This window comes from Perca flavescens, chromosome 5 (genome assembly GCF_004354835.1).
Source record: "Perca flavescens isolate YP-PL-M2 chromosome 5, PFLA_1.0, whole genome shotgun sequence".
In the NCBI taxonomy this organism is placed as follows: domain Eukaryota; kingdom Metazoa; phylum Chordata; class Actinopteri; order Perciformes; family Percidae; genus Perca; species Perca flavescens.
Window position 1 is genome coordinate 17,146,371 of NC_041335.1, and position 15,488 is coordinate 17,161,858.

The 15,488-nt window shown below is 40.1% G+C and overlaps 2 protein-coding genes across 2 annotated transcripts; one reads left to right on the forward strand and one right to left on the reverse strand.

Annotated features, from left to right (window-relative positions):
* Positions 1-865: 865 nt before the first annotated feature.
* On the forward strand, positions 866-8,906 carry myo1ha (myosin IHa). The gene is made up of 30 exons (XM_028577858.1): positions 866-991; positions 1,085-1,200; positions 1,313-1,511; positions 1,609-1,689; positions 2,405-2,584; positions 2,683-2,781; positions 2,860-2,976; positions 3,068-3,139; positions 3,250-3,369; positions 3,445-3,512; positions 3,733-3,838; positions 3,936-4,016; positions 4,102-4,193; positions 4,884-4,978; positions 5,085-5,131; positions 5,436-5,516; positions 6,097-6,202; positions 6,291-6,408; positions 6,531-6,644; positions 6,732-6,808; positions 6,891-6,959; positions 7,046-7,130; positions 7,212-7,374; positions 7,464-7,547; positions 7,644-7,737; positions 7,805-7,860; positions 7,944-8,079; positions 8,171-8,241; positions 8,618-8,715; positions 8,798-8,906. Exons 1-30 carry the CDS (start codon positions 869-871, stop codon positions 8,904-8,906), a joined length of 3,057 nt encoding a protein of 1,018 aa, XP_028433659.1. The 5' UTR covers positions 866-868.
* A 585-nt stretch (positions 8,907-9,491) lies between these two features.
* kctd10 (potassium channel tetramerization domain containing 10) lies at positions 9,492-15,467 on the reverse strand. The gene is made up of 7 exons (XM_028577196.1): positions 15,359-15,467; positions 13,879-14,092; positions 13,616-13,785; positions 11,330-11,416; positions 11,170-11,222; positions 10,873-11,068; positions 9,492-10,748 (listed from the first exon to the last, which is right to left on the reverse strand). Exons 1-7 carry the CDS (start codon positions 15,359-15,361, stop codon positions 10,548-10,550), a joined length of 924 nt encoding a protein of 307 aa, XP_028432997.1. The 5' UTR covers positions 15,362-15,467; the 3' UTR covers positions 9,492-10,547.
* Between the last annotated feature and the right edge of the window lie 21 nt (positions 15,468-15,488).

A 15,488-nucleotide genomic window follows, 5' to 3' on the forward strand; every position in this document is an offset into this window, starting at 1 on the left:
GCTCCGTGGTATTTACAGGACAAAAAACACTTGGCCTTTCTCAGAAGAAATGAGGGCCATAGGCGGAGGATAGAGGCAGGGGAGGAGGGGGGACAGAGGGCTTTGTGTCAATTAGATCCAATGGATTATCTTTTTTAATGTTTTTACAGAGAGAGTTGAGAATCAAAGGACTTCTGCTTCCAAAGGAGGGAGAGAATAAAATACAAAACCAAAAAAAAGCTGTGAAAACCTTTGGTCTTAGTCTTGGTGCTGAGAATGCAAAACAGATTGGTGGAATTTTTCCCACTATGCCTCTTAAATGTGCCGCTGGTTTGGGCTCCCCGAGTCCATTTGCACAGTGTGTTGTGTTTGGTTGGTGTGTCAGCTCTAGTGAACTACGGGCTGCCAGCCAAGGTCCTTGTGTGCTGTGTAGTGATCATTAGCTTCTGTCTGTTCGTCTGCACAAGAGCTTTTGCTTTGCTTCAAAGACACATAGGACCTCTAGACCTCTTATTTCAATAGAATTAACAGGGACCATGTTTGTGCTTTTTTTTCAGCTCCATCCTCCCCCATGGAGCCATTTATACAAACATGCATTCATCTGGCCGCATTTGTCAAAATACATGGCTGAGAATTCTGATTATCATTATTATGCATGTAAAAAGTGAAACACTTGTTATTGTTACCTCAGCAGAGTTTGCTTCCTCTAAAGTTAAGAATAAATAATAAATAGACTAAGTTGTTAATTAGGTGCTGTGAAATATTGAATGTGAAATAGAGAAATCCTCAGTTTATGATGCTAAACACCAAGAATTTTGACTTTTACGTTTAAGTTGTGCATTTGACTACCTTATGGTTGATACAACTTGTTGCACAGGGTCAGCTGGACATGGAGGGTGCCCTGACTGCCAGGGACCGGGTTGGAATCCAGGATTTTGTCCTCCTGGATGAAACCACAGAGGCAGCCTTCCTCAGTAACCTCAAGAAACGTTTCAGCAAAGATCTCATCTATGTGAGTCTTGGAAAAGACTTTTCAAAAGCCTGTTGTCAACAAGTACATATGCATCTGAACAACTACTATGATCATTTAAACTCATTCTTTTAGACCTATATTGGCACATTGCTAGTGTCTGTGAATCCCTACAAAGAGCTGGACATCTACAATATGAAACAGATGGATCTCTACATGGGTGTCAACTTTTTTGAGCTTCCACCACACATGTGAGTGTATGATCTGTATGAAAACTATGAGTATTTGCGCATGTGTGTGTGTGTGTGTCAAGTGTTCTTAGGTTCATCTGTGAAATATTGTGATTGCTCTGCATCCCTACAGCTACGCCTTGGCAGACAACGCCTACCACACCATGCTGACAGAGTTCAACAATCACTTCATCCTCATCTCTGGAGAGAGTGGAGCAGGGAAGACGGAGGCCTCCAAGAAGATTCTGCAGTATTACGCTGTCAGCTGTCCGAGCACCACTCTGCTAAACACCGTCAGGGACAAAATGCTCATGTCTAACCCTGTCCTCGAGGTCTGATTGTTACTTATGTTACATCATTGTAATGAAATACCAAACAGCATGTCATGCTAACATTATTTATTTAATGTGGTTTGGTGTTTCCCCACAGGCTTTCGGCAATGCCAAAACACTGAAAAATTACAACTCAAGTCGGTTTGGGAAGTATATGGACATTCAGTTTGACAGCCAGGTAAGAATCAAGGGACAGATTCACAGAAGGGCTTCCAAGAAATGAGAGCTATGAGAAGTCATTTAGGTAATAGTTCTCCTGTTTTTTAAATATTATTTTTTGGGCCTTTTCCATCTTTATTTTGATAGGACAGCTATGTGAGAAAGGGGAGAGAGAGGGGGAAGACATGCAGGAAATTGTCCCAGATCAGATTCAAACCCTGGACCTCTGCGTTGAGGCATAAACCTCTCAGTATATGTGCACCTGCTCTACCACTGAACCAACCCGGCCACATAGTTCTCTTGTTTTAAAATTAGCAGTACTCTCATGCAACCTATTGTACTTCCATCCAAAAATTTTGGGGAGTTCCCAAGGTGCATTTACAGTATGTATGCTAACTTGGGGTGGGTTGAAATATGTAAAATAAAACTGACAAGCAAATTTTAATAATAAAGTGTTTTAAATGTAATTGTAAAAATGTTGGTAAAAATGTATTAGAAGCCTAAAAAAGGAATGAAAGGGCATTTTTTAAAACTCAAGGAATAATTTCTTCATCCAAGCAAATGTAAAATGACAGGAGAAATTTAATAGTCCTTTTATAAGACAAAAAAAAAATAGCTATCAAGAAGAAGATATTTTATCCTAAGAGGATTTTTAAAATCTGTCCACTGGACCATAGGCTATGTTTTTTCTGCAAGTTGTAGAGCTGCTGTCTTTAGGATCATGATGCCCATAGGGGGATGCTGTCGGAGGCCATATCCTGAACTACATGCTGGAGAAGTCGAGGGTTGTGCATCAAAATCACGGGGAGAGAAACTTCCACATCTTCTACCAGCTAGTGGAGGGAGGAGAGGAGGACCTACTGCACCAGCTGGGCCTGGAGAGAGACTGCCAGCATTACAATTACCTAACCCAGGTATATACTGTATAACCCAGTGATCCTGTTTTAATAAAATCGATTTATAAGACAATAGCAGACTGACAATATGTTGCTATGTTTGCTGTTTCTGACAGGGAGAGTGTGCCATTGTGTCTTCCATTAATGACAGAAATGACTGGAAAACGGTCAAAAACGCACTTCAAATCATCAACATTGATGAGATTAACACTAATGTAAGTTGGATGTTGATTTAAACCATTCACTCTTCTCAACTAGTTTTGCATTGCCTTACAAAGTTTCATTCTGTGCAGCACTTGTTTGGGACCGTTGCAAGCGTTCTCCACTTGGGGAATGTGCAATTTGACTCCGACAGTAAAGGCCATGCCCTCTTGAACAGCAACAATTCAGAGCTGCGCTGGGTCTCAAATGTAAGAAAATAGAAAAAGAAAGTCTTTAGATATCCAGGATTATTACATAAAGTCAAAGAATAAACTCCCTTAATGTTATTTTTTCTTACAGTTACTAGGAGTTGATGCTCACCGTCTCCAAGAGGGACTCACATACAGGAAGATTGAAGCCCAAAAAGATCAGGTGCACCATGTTAAATTGTCCTTTAGTTGTATTTATGATAAGGTTGTGTTTCTATTTAAACTTCCCCTGTAGTGTTTGAAATGTAGCTATGATTTTGTCTCACTGTAAAGATCCTTAGCCCATTCACAATCGATCATGCCATCTATGCCAGGGATGCCCTGGCCAAAGCCATATATGGACAGACCTTCACCTGGCTGGTCAACAGGATCAACGAGTCCATAGAGAACAAGGTGAGAAGATAGGTGTGTGAAAAATTCCAGGCTGTGAGGATGAGTATATGTACAGACTTCATATTATTTTCCCAGGACTCTTCAAGGAAGACTGTAATAGGGCTTTTGGACATATATGGATTTGAGGTTTTCTATGTTAACAGGTAGGCAAAAAATTCCTTCCTATTCTAACATTGTGGCACTTCTTTGATTATCTTTGACACCCTCATGAAGGCTGTTTTAAAAGTTTTTTTAACCAACAGCAGCTGAAATTTGCATGGAACACTTCACGAATCACATTGGGAAAACTGCAAATTCATGAGTGATTCTGTGGTGATGATTTCTTACTGAGCCTGACCTGTTTGTCACAACCCATTTCCTCAGTTTTGAGCAGTTCTGTATAAACTACTGCAACGAGAAGCTGCAGCAGCTTTTTATCCAGTTGACACTTAAGGCTGAGCAGGAGGAATATCAAGCAGAAGATATTGAGGTAAACCTGGGATGGATAACGAATGACTATTGATTTCACTACACTGTTTACACTGACTGGTGTTGAATGGTTTTTATGATACCCCCCCTCCCCCCAGTGGGAGCCAGTCCAATTCTTCAATAACAAGATCATCTGTGACCTGGTTGAAGAGAAACACAGAGGGATTATATCAATATTGGTGTGTATTTAGTGGAGTAGAACAGTATATTGAACGGACAACAGTGAAGCTGACATATTATAATGTGTGGATGATAATCCTGCAGGATGAGGAGTGTCTCAGGCCGGGAGATGTCACAGACCTCACCTTCCTGGAGAGACTGGAAGAAAAGATGGGAAATCATCCTCACTTTGTCACGTTAGTTAAAACCTTTAACCTTAACATTGCACACACACCTACAGATTGTTTCACAATTAGGGAGGTTAACATGGAGTTGAACATTTGGTTATTAAAGGTCCCATGGCATGAAAATTCCACTTTATGAGTTTTTTTAACATTAATATGAGTTCCCCCAGCCTGCCTATGGTCCCCCAGTGGCTAGAAATGGCGATAGGTGTAAACCGAGCCCTGGGTATCCTGCTCTGCCTTTGAGAAAATGAAAGCTCAGATGAGCCGATCTGGAATCTTGTTCCCTATGAGGTCATAAGGAGCAAGATTACCTTCGCTTTCTCTGCTTTGCCCACCCAGAGAATTGGCCCACCCATGAGAGAGAGACATCATGCCTTTCAAATGAGCCAATTTCGGGGAAAGAGACTTTAGATACAGTATTAGGGGACCACTAAGGTCTATATAAGAGCATCTAAAGAGCACCATGTCATGGGACCTATCTATCTACTATCTGTTTTAATTATGTAGGCTATCCAGCTAAACCATATTGTGTAATTCAAAGCTTCTCCTCAAAACTAAAGTCCAACCCCATTCATCAAACGTTTTGCTCACTGGTGTCTTGTGAGTGAGCCGACAGTGTCACTCCGATAGAGACAGAGGATTAGGATAGGGCTGTAAAGCCTCTCATCTCTCTGTCTCTCTCCACCTCTTTCACTGCAGGCACAAACTGGCTGACAAAATGACACGCAAGACTCTGGAGAGGGGAGATTTCCGTCTCTTGCATTACGCCGGGGAGGTCACCTACTGCGTTGTGGGTAAAAGAAACCACAATGTCAGACCCTGTTACTCAAACATCTAAACCGTTTTTTTTTTTGTGTTTTTTTTAAACTGACAGCTTTTTGCTTTTGTGTGACAATCTAGGTTTCGTGGACAAAAACAATGACCTGTTATATAAAAGCATTAAAGATGTAAGTCTGCAAATTATCATTTTATATTGGAGGGAACTCTTTCAATTAATACCTCATTAATTAATTCATTCATTCATTCATTCATTAATATCAGTAGTGTGGATCTAATAATTTTAGAAGTTTCTAATAATTACAATGCAAAAACAGTGTTATTAGTTACACCTGTGTTTGACAAGTGTGAAAAAAAAAAAGTCTATTCAACTTTAGTTTCCACTGCTGTAAACGATACAGGAGGGGTTGGCAAACGCATTAATATACAAGTTGGTGTGTTATAATCTATGTGTGTTATCCCACCTTCTCATAGCTGATTTGTCAGTCTAAAAATGCTATTGTCCGAGAGTGCTTCTCCACAATGGATCCAGACAGCAGGCGAAGACCAGAAACAGTGAGTTCTCACCATGTTGGACCTTCCACATCCTTCAACATTATCACTAATGAAGCCAGTGTTATATATTATCAGCTGTATGCTGTGACTCAGTTAAAAGCCATGTATAAGCATTCATTTTCTGGCCATTATCTAGAGTGGTATATATAGTTTTTTTTCACACTTAAATTTGCAAGCACCCAAAATATTTTCTATTGATGCAACATTTTGACCTACAAGATATATACATACAGACATAAATGTCAGCTCCATCTACAACTAGGAAATTCCATTATACAAACTAGCACCCATTATCAGATTAACAATGTATTATTCACATATGTAACACATAATGTACTAAAGAAAGGACTGTAGCCCATACAGGACATACGAGATACACTTCTAACTTGAAAAAACATGCACAATAAATATAAATATCAATATAAATGAGAAGAAACTAATCAGTAAGTGGTCTAGATAGAGTGAATACTGAGACAAAGGCAAGTCAATTTGCTCTGTCAATAGCAGTCTGACATCAATAAGCCATATGTTTGTGACAGATGAACTGTTGGGGATTACGATCGTCATGTTGTGTCTGTAGGTGGCGACCCAGTTTAAGAGCAGCCTGCTGAAGCTGACAGAGATCCTCATGGCTAAAGAGGCCTGGTACATACGCTGTCTAAAATCCAATGAGTCCAAGCAGCCGGGTACTTGAATTAATAGAAAATACATGAAACTATTTTCTTAACAGGATGGAGATTTGATTTGATTCTTGCCTCTCTCACGCAAAAACAGGTCAATTTGACGAAGCTCTGATCAGGCACCAGGTGAAATACCTGGGCCTGATGGAGCACCTCAGAGTCAGACGAGCTGGTTTTGCGTACAGACGCAAATTTGAGGTATTCTTAAAGAGGTATGAAGGACCACAGCAAAGACCTTACACTTAATTTATTTGTTATTAAACCCCTCAGTTTAAGTAGTTACTCTCCAGTGCATTTAAAACATGCTGAGTGGGTTGTTTGCTGCATCTTGCAGATATAAACCCCTGTGCCCAGCCACCTGGCCTCACTGGAGAGGAGTGCCTGCTGATGGAGTAGAAGTGCTGGTTCAACATCTGGGCTACCTGCCAGATGAGTACAAAATGGGACGGTGAGGATAGTACCTACCTAAATACAACTGAGCGTATGCATTCTAAGGAGTAGCCAAAAAACATTTGTATTGTTTCCTTTGTTATAGTACCAAAATATTCATCCGTCATCCAAGGACACTTTTTGCCACAGAGGATGCTTTTGAGAAATGTAAACATGAACTGGGTGAGTGCAAATCTAGTGTGATTCATTCTTAGTCATTACTTGTAGTTACACAGTGAGTTAATGTAATGCTCTGAATTTGCAGCGACGAAGCTCCAAGCCAAATACAAAGGATACAAAGCAAAGGGAGAATTCAAAAAACAGAAAGAAGCTGGTAAATGCCACAATGCATGATTTTTTTTTGTTATGTGAGTTAAAGGAAATTACACATCTTCTATTATATTTTTTTTATATCCTCAGCCACTAAGATTGAAACATGCTGGAGAGGAGCGCAGGCTAGAAAGGAGAGAGATAAGAGAGCCTGGGCTGTAAAAGTCATCAAGAAGTAAGAAAAAAGAGGAATATCATTACCCAGCTCCTCTCAAGCTTACTGTCACATTTTCACTGATTTTGCAATCATTTTTAGATTCATCAAAGGTTACATGACCAGAGGGCAAGCAAAAAGCACAGATAACTCGGAGTACCTGGCCTTTGTGAGACAAAATTACTTAAACAGGCTCAAAGGCAACCTGCCAAAGACAGTTTTGGATAAAACCACCTGGCAAACTCCACCAGCTGTGCTGACTGAGGTACAATGATTAACCAAATTCTTTGCAAAACCGATTACATTCAAGCTTAGCTTTTATTTAGACTCTGTGCACGTTTTTGTTCTTGTCAGACATCAGAGATACTGCGTAAGCTTTACTACCGTCTTATGGTGCGGAAGTATGTGAGAGGAATCACACCCCAGAAAAAAGCTCAGGTAACACTTATTATTACATTAAAATACATTATATAATACTGCATCATCATATTATCTCTGTTGCAGTGATCAGCTTTGTATTTGTTGTCCCTTCAGTTTCAACTGAAACTTCTTACCAGCTCTATCTTCAAGGCCAAAAAGGATAGTTATCCACAGAGTGTCGCTCAGCCTTTTGTGGACACCAGAATCAGTAAGTATCAGATACATTCACATAATGCCCTTCTTTTCAACATATTCACATCATGTTACATCTCCAGGTGAACAAGACATAAACATGAAGGTTCTCCAGATGATACGCGATGAGCACATTAAGGTAATGAAATGTCATTATGCACCCAGAGGAAATACAAACTCAAATCAAACCCCCTCACTGTATTGTATTCTGTGTTGCTGTAGTACAGTGTCCCGGTAATTAAATATGACAGGAATGGTTTCAAACCAAGACCACGACAGCTCATCCTCACCAAGACAGCTGCCTATGTGATAGAGGAAGCCAAGATCAAACAGAGAGTGCTATATACCTCTCTTAACGGTCAGGACAATGTGATAATACATATAGTATTTCACCATTGGATTATGTTTTCGTGTTGGGCTAAAAGTGTCTGGAATTTTACTCATTGCAGGGATTTCGGTCAGTAACTTGACTGATGGCATGATTGTATTCCACATAACATGCGAGGACCGTAAACAGAAGGTATGTGAATATATAACATATGGAAGTGCCTCTTTTTCACCTGGGCCATAAACATGGCACTGGGAAAGTTGTTTAGTGTAAATTGAAATGATCAGATATGGTGGGAGAAATCAAAACTTTATAAAGGTTTTTGATATTCTATTTAAAGTACAAATTACCAGAGATAAAGAGAGAACTTCCTTCAGTGTTAAAGCAGCTTCAGTCAACTGAATATTGTTGAAAGGAAGCAAAAAAAAAAGCTAAGTAAATTGTTGAATCATACAGCTCATTTACACAGAATATTTTCAGGTAGAAGCTTCTTAAATCCACATACAAAATATACTTTTGTAATGTAGGTTCCATACATTGATTGTTTACTATTTTGTGATTGTTTCAGGGGGACCTTGTAATTCAGTGTGACCACTTGTTTGAGTTTTTGACCAAACTCGCAATCATTGCTAACAAACAGAATGCAATTAAAGTGGTTCAGGGCAGGTAAGTCTGTGTTTAAGAAACGGTCAAAGAGGTTGGATGTGATATGTGCGTCGATCTAAAACTCTTGTGTATCGATTCTCAGCATCAAGATTGAAATCCAGGCAGGTAAAGAGAGTGCGGTGGACTTCAGCACTGGACAGGAACCCATGGTTTACAAGGCCAAGAACGGACATCTCATGGTGGTGAGATGAGTGTTATGACGAAGAGTGTGCCTCCTGGCGTGTTACATGATGCTCTGCTCTAAAATGAATCTGCAGACAAAGGGATACAACATGAATCAAGCTGTTTGTCACTGCAGGTTACCACTCGGGCTCGGACACGGTAACGTGTGTGGGGTTGAGAAGACACACAAGAAGCCCCTACATATTTCATCAGGAGACCCCGAAGGGGAGATCAATGTGTATACAGGAAACACACCTGACAAGAAGAGAACCCCAGGATGAGCTTACTTTGTTGTACAGCAACATGTTTCTCATGTATGCATTAGTCAATGATGAATTTTACTTTTCCACCAAAGAATATTAACCTCTCATGAGAGGCTAAGGTTTCAACTTAATTCTGTGTTTGAGGATTTGCCTCTTCTGTTTTGAGCACTAAAGTTCAAAGCAAAGCCTTAAATTGCACTGCAAATCTACTAAACTATTCTAATGTACAGAACACATTACTCGTAAACAGCTTAAAAGAATGTGCAATTCTGATTATTAAAATTAAGCCATATGCATGATCATTTTGTATGTTCATTGATAATGGGAATATGCAAATTGAAAACAGAAAAAAAATGTTTGTAGAAATTTATTTGTGATAAAGTATGTATAAATATAAAACATACATATATGTTCACTTCTGTACAACAGGCCTACAAGTACTGTGATTGTTAGACATATTTCAACTAAAACCTATTGTGTGCAGACAGTACATTCTCTGATTAATGTGGCGATGGACAGGTCTAATTTCTCTCTGTGTTAAAAGCTTGTAGACAGGATTCCCTTCCTGCCAGGGAGATCTCCAGTTACAGTCATTCACTTCAGCTTCAGCATCCATCAATCACCCCAGTACATTTAACACCTCATGCCACTTCTCAAGTTCCCTCCACTGAAAATAATGATCATTTAGTGGAGTGAAGGGAAAAATGCATACATGCTAAAACTAAATATGGCAAAAGCACTACAGTAACATTTTGCATCCACCTGTGATATCTTAACTGTATCAAAACTTAATAAAATTGAAAAAAGGTTTAATTGCCATTATCTGCAGGCTACAAAATAGCCTTGGTAACATCTTCTAAGAGTAAAATAGTGCCACCATGTGGCCCCACTGTGTGAAACACCTTGGTAATCCACTGACGACTAACAGTGGACCCATCAGAACCATAGTAAGGAGAAGCAAAACTATTAACCATTTATCTTTAGCTGCTTACATGACATAATTCTAGTTCTCCTGGATGCACTGCGACAATGCTCTTAATACTCTTTGTTTTCACACACTCAGCTAAAACTGTGGTCAACTGCAGTGCTGAATGCAAACACCCATGTCTATGGGCTTCTGCACACTAGAAGGTCATAGTAATAGAAGTTATAAAGACTAACAAATGGAGAACAAAACACTACAGCCTGTCAGACCACACAACAAAGATGACACACAAACAAACACAAAATCACGTCACCACTACACACTGTTGTATGACACTCATCTCATAGTACTCTCCTGGAGGAAAAGCTGGTAAAATAAGATTGGGGAGAGAGACAGAGAGGCGCTGGGTGATGTAAGGCACAAGCGTGGTGCAAAGACTGTCCAGGGTCAGAGACACAGGCTGACGGGTCGAAGGAGAAAGGTCACTGGTGGTGGTGTGTGCGGTCATCAGGTCGTTTGATATGAATCATACGAAATCGATCGTCCTCATCCAGATGATTAGATCGTCCTGCAGCGCCGCCTGTGGCCTCCAGCAGGGCATTGTCTGGACCCCTCCCATCATGGGACTCGTACAGGAGGATGTTGAGGGTCTCCTCATAGATTCGTGCCTCAGGGAACTCCACCTAGCAGAGAAGAAGAGTGTTACACAAGAGATTAAAGAGATATTTAAAACAACATACTGTAGCCCTATGCTTAAAACAGAGCAAAGAACTCTTCAGAGTGGGCATATTACAAATGCACATTTACCTTTGTCTGCTTCTTTTCTGTGGCATAAACAATGGAGGTGCAGCACACTTCAGCAATTTTACGTCCCTGGCCATAAAATGACCAACAACAGATCTCATCCCCAATCACATCTTTGATAAACAGTACCCGACCGTTGAACCTCAATGACAGCTTGTCAAACAGTTCAATATTTTTCAGCATGTTGTCATCAGAATTGCTGGAGGAAAAAAGAAATTACAAGATTTATGATTTCACCACATTATGTTCCTTCTTTATTTGGACATGCTAGCTTCTGATATCAGTAGAAGAGGGACTCACCTGGTGTACGAATACTTGTTGTTGCTTCGGTTATACAGCAGTTTGACAGTAGGCTGTGAAGATTCAAAAGTTTGTATTTTGAAAGAAAAATCTAAACGACAATTTCTCTTGATATTGAACGTTAGAAGTACAGCACATTATAAACAACAACATAACCTACCTTATTTGAGGTTGCAATAAGCTTCTGCTCTTCCTTAGATGATGTCATCAGAGGCACTTTACAAAGGGGTTCGTACGATTCTTTGTTCTGGGAGGAAAAAAATTATTTAATTATTTTTTATTTAACAAAAGTTACACCTGCAAAACTGGAAGATTCAGTATATAATAAGAGGAAGGATGCCACCTGGTGGAACAGCATAGCTAAGGAGGATGAAGCATATGAAACCCCCACCCACCCCAACAATAACTAAAGATTGTTGTTTTTTAGGGCATTTACACACATACCTCGTTTGGTCCGGACGTTCGGACTTTTGAGTTTTTTTTTCCGTACCAAAATTACAGGTGTGAAACCTCCCCCGGACGGCGGTCCGGATCAAAAGACCAAATTTTGGTCCGATAAAAAGAGGTGGTCTTGGTCCGGACCAAACTGAACCATGGTCCGGTTCGTTTATAGTGTGAAAGCATTTTTTGGATGGTTCGGACTTTTGGACCAAATACAAGAAGCTCTGGCAGGCTCTCCTTGTGTTACAAGACCGGGGAAGCTCCTTTAAGGTGCTTAGTGAGAGAGAGTGACGGTGAATGCGTTCAGAGAAGACAGCTGTCGGCTATCAGAGCAGAGAATACATCAGCAGTTTATTTGTTAAGTGGTAAATGTACAGCGTAGGTTTCAGTTTGTCTCTTAATAAATGCTCCAGAAAGAAAGTTCCCGTGTCTTGCTTCTCAACATCACAACAAAACAAAAAGGGCCGCGGCAGTAGGGGGAGAGCAGCAGTCAGTAGGGGGAGAGCAGCAGTCAGTAGGGGGAGAGCAGCAGTCAGTAGGGGAGAGCAGCAGTCAGTAGGGGGAGAGCAGCAGTCAGTAGGGGGGAGAGCAGCAGTCAGTTGGAAAAACTCCGACACAGAGAGAGGATATGAGAGGACGAGGAAGCCCTTCAACAAACCAATCAGTTAGAAGTATCTGGAGACGTAGCTCACGTATGCGATGACAGCAGGACGTAGGTTTGTCACGTATAGATCTTTAGTGCGCTTGCAAAACTGCAGTGTGAAACCACAACTTACCGGATCAAATGTATAGAATGTAACAAAAACATGAACCTTGGTCCGGACCTTGGTTCGGACTTTCATGTGTGAAAACGCCCTTAACTTTTTAAGCAGATTGGTTTCAAATCACTTTCATCCAGATTTCTTTTGGCCCTCATAGTAGTAGAAATATTAAAATAACAAAAAGTACAACATTTTCACCTGTAGTTTTGTACATTTGATTTTCTTACCCATGAATCCATTTTAACATTCAAAATAAACAGATAAATGCCTCACGGATATTAAAACCTGGATGCCAGCTAACTTCCTCAAACTCAACAGTAAGAAATCTGAAATCCACGTCATCGGCCCCAAATCCCTCAACAAATCCTGCCATAATTTCTCCCTCTGCATTAATGGCTCCACTGTTCCACACACATCCATAACCTTAATGTCATCTTTGATCAAACCCTTTTCTTTTAAATGCCACGTTAACCATATTCCATAAACTGCCCTCTTCCATCTCAAAAACATTGCCCTTCTTTGACCCTCCGTCTCCTTCTCAGCTGCTGAAATGCGCATCCTCACCTTCATCACTTTACGATTGGATTACTGCAACAGCATTCTGTACGGCACGTTCACCAAAATCCTCAACAAGCTAAAGTACATCCAAAACTCAGCTGCCCATCTGCTCACCCATTCCCTACCAGAGATCACATCTCCCCAGTCCTTGAAACCTCCACTGGCTCCCCATTCAACAAAGAATCCAGTTAAACAGTCTCATCACCTACAAAGCCCTCCACAACCTCGCCCTCTCCTAACCCACTGAAACAGACATGCTGCTACCCACAACCCCAGATCCACTCCCCACTTTCAAAACCAGCCTATTTAATTTTCTCATCTATGATTTTTGTTATTTCTCATTGTTGTAGTTGTATTTCGTACCATTTTACTGCTTTGACTGTTCCTGTCTTTGTTTTATGTAAAGTGCCTCCTAGTACCTCTATAGCGCTATATAAAATAAATGCATTATTATTAATTTTAGAATATTTTTAAGAAAACAAACAAAAACGTTACTAGACAAAATTGGTCTGATATAAAGTGCAGTACACTGGGAATATGGGGAATGCTAATGAATTTCAGAAACCATTCCAAAGAAATATGACTTGGTAATGGTTCTGTGTAGTTCATTTAACAACAATTCTGATGGTAGATGAAGTACTAATATATTGCCCTGCTTAACTGACAGCCCTCTGTGCTGATGGTACCTGCAAGGCAGCTGTGCATTCATCAGCTAGGCCTAGGACAAGGTAATACTTGGCCTCAGCGAGCAGTTCCTCAGTTTCTCTTCGGCTGTCTGGGAGCGGCACTGCTCCGTCTCTAAGGTAGTTAAGGATTGTTCCAAAATGTTTCCCCCAGCGATCAATCAAGATCCAACCTACAGATATGAAATGGTGAAAGATTAGTTAGTATTAGATCACGGCCAGCACAACACCTGCATATAATTTAAACATTTTCACCAACAGCTCACCTTCACTGTCTGTGAGGACCTCCATCCTGCCACTGAACATAGCTTTGAGCATTGTGTCCTGTTTGGTTAGTGTTTGCATTGTAGTGTAGTACAGTGCCCCGCCCACATTTAACTTCACATATTTAGAGCTGGGGCTGGAGCCCTTGAAGGATGTAGTCCGGGTTGTAGCTGCTGGCAGTGCCGAGCTCACCACACTCTCTCCTGACATCTCTTCCTAGGACAGAACAATGTAAAAACATAGAGTGACACATCAATCAAGGCTGGTGTGTCACTGGATTAACTTGGTTTAAGTTAGTGAGTGGAAACAGTTAGAATATTAACACACAGGTCTATGTAAATGTAGATAGCTCTTTTTTAAAAGTATAAGGCTGGTGTTATTCTATATGTTTTGACCAAATCCAGCAATGCGTTAGTCCATCTCTCAATATTTTCTGACTTCCCTAACCCCCAAGCCCATTTGTTGTAACTTAAGATGCAATTATTTTATATCAGGCCACAAATATAGTTTTATCATCATTTTAAAATAGACGCAAGTATTTATACCAGCAGGACAGTGTATGTGGGATTGACTCGGAGTAAATGTGTCCATGTTCATTGTGATGAAGGAACATGTTTTATCTATACGTTTTTAAAGGCAACAACAGAAGCTTATGGCTCAGAGGAAAGAGCTATATCAGGCTTTTGCAATGCAGTTGGTAATCAATTCATTGTTGGTAGTGTTTTGAAAAAAGAATGTATAGCATATCACCATTTAAATCTTTTAATCTGCAAAATGACTGCAATAAATGTAGCTAGTGACTCATGTAACGTTGTTTCATTTCTGACGCTGGACTCTGATACTTCAGTTTTATTAAGACTTTTCCGATAGCGAAAATAAACCACTAAAAGTCATAAAGGCTGACGCATTTGTCTTATTAATATAATGGGTTTTAGTGGCAAAATTGTATGTCCAACAAGCTATAATAGAACGTGTATTCGCAATATGTCAATAGAAAACATTTAAAAACAACTATCCATGTTCTGGGGTTTTTCATACTATTAGTACAATTTTAGGAGACGTTTCTCTTTTCATTATGTTCATTATGGCTGCCATATTAAAGCTTAACGTTAAACAGGACAGGGACAAGTCAAATACAGCACTAAAGACTCTTACTTTGCGGCTGCTATCCTTTTTCAAAACGCTAATAATACGCGTTATTACGTTTGTACGACTGTCCACGGCTTATTTTCTCGTTGTAGGGTACTGATCCGTGCTATCACTCAATCCAGTAAGTAGCTAGTAATTTGATTTTAGCCAGCACCGCTATAATGTTAGCTTGCTAGTTAGCATCAATTAAAGTTACCTAACGTTATATTGTAAAAAGAAAAAAGGAAAATAAAACGTTACACATATTATGACACTGCCTTTTAAAACATCTTTCTTTATATAACGTTTGTAGCGTGTTTGTAATGGCCTTTGATGAAATATAAGTATATTTACCATAGAACCCGCAGCAGACTTTATAATTGTAGCTTGCTAACGTCAGTCAGCTAACACCATAAGCTAACACCCACTTCCTTCCGGTCCAACGCTGCGCAGTTATAAACACGACGTCAACGTTCCTCTTCTC

Excerpts from the sequence above, each read along its gene's own strand:
- myo1ha (XM_028577858.1), top strand. The coding sequence starts at position 869 with ATGGAGGGTGCCCTGACTGCCAGGGACCGGGTTGGAATCCAGGATTTT. Across the intron at positions 3,513-3,732 it reads GAGGTTTTCTATGTTAACAG|TTTTGAGCAGTTCTGTATAA; the intron begins GTAGGCAAAAAA and ends CCATTTCCTCAG. Across the intron at positions 8,716-8,797 it reads ATTAAAGTGGTTCAGGGCAG|CATCAAGATTGAAATCCAGG; the intron begins GTAAGTCTGTGT and ends ATCGATTCTCAG.
- kctd10 (XM_028577196.1), bottom strand. Across the intron at positions 13,786-13,878 it reads GGTCCTCACAGACAGTGAAG|GTTGGATCTTGATTGATCGC; the intron begins GTGAGCTGTTGG and ends TCATATCTGTAG. Across the intron at positions 10,749-10,872 it reads CAGAAAAGAAGCAGACAAAG|GTGGAGTTCCCTGAGGCACG; the intron begins GTAAATGTGCAT and ends CTTCTCTGCTAG.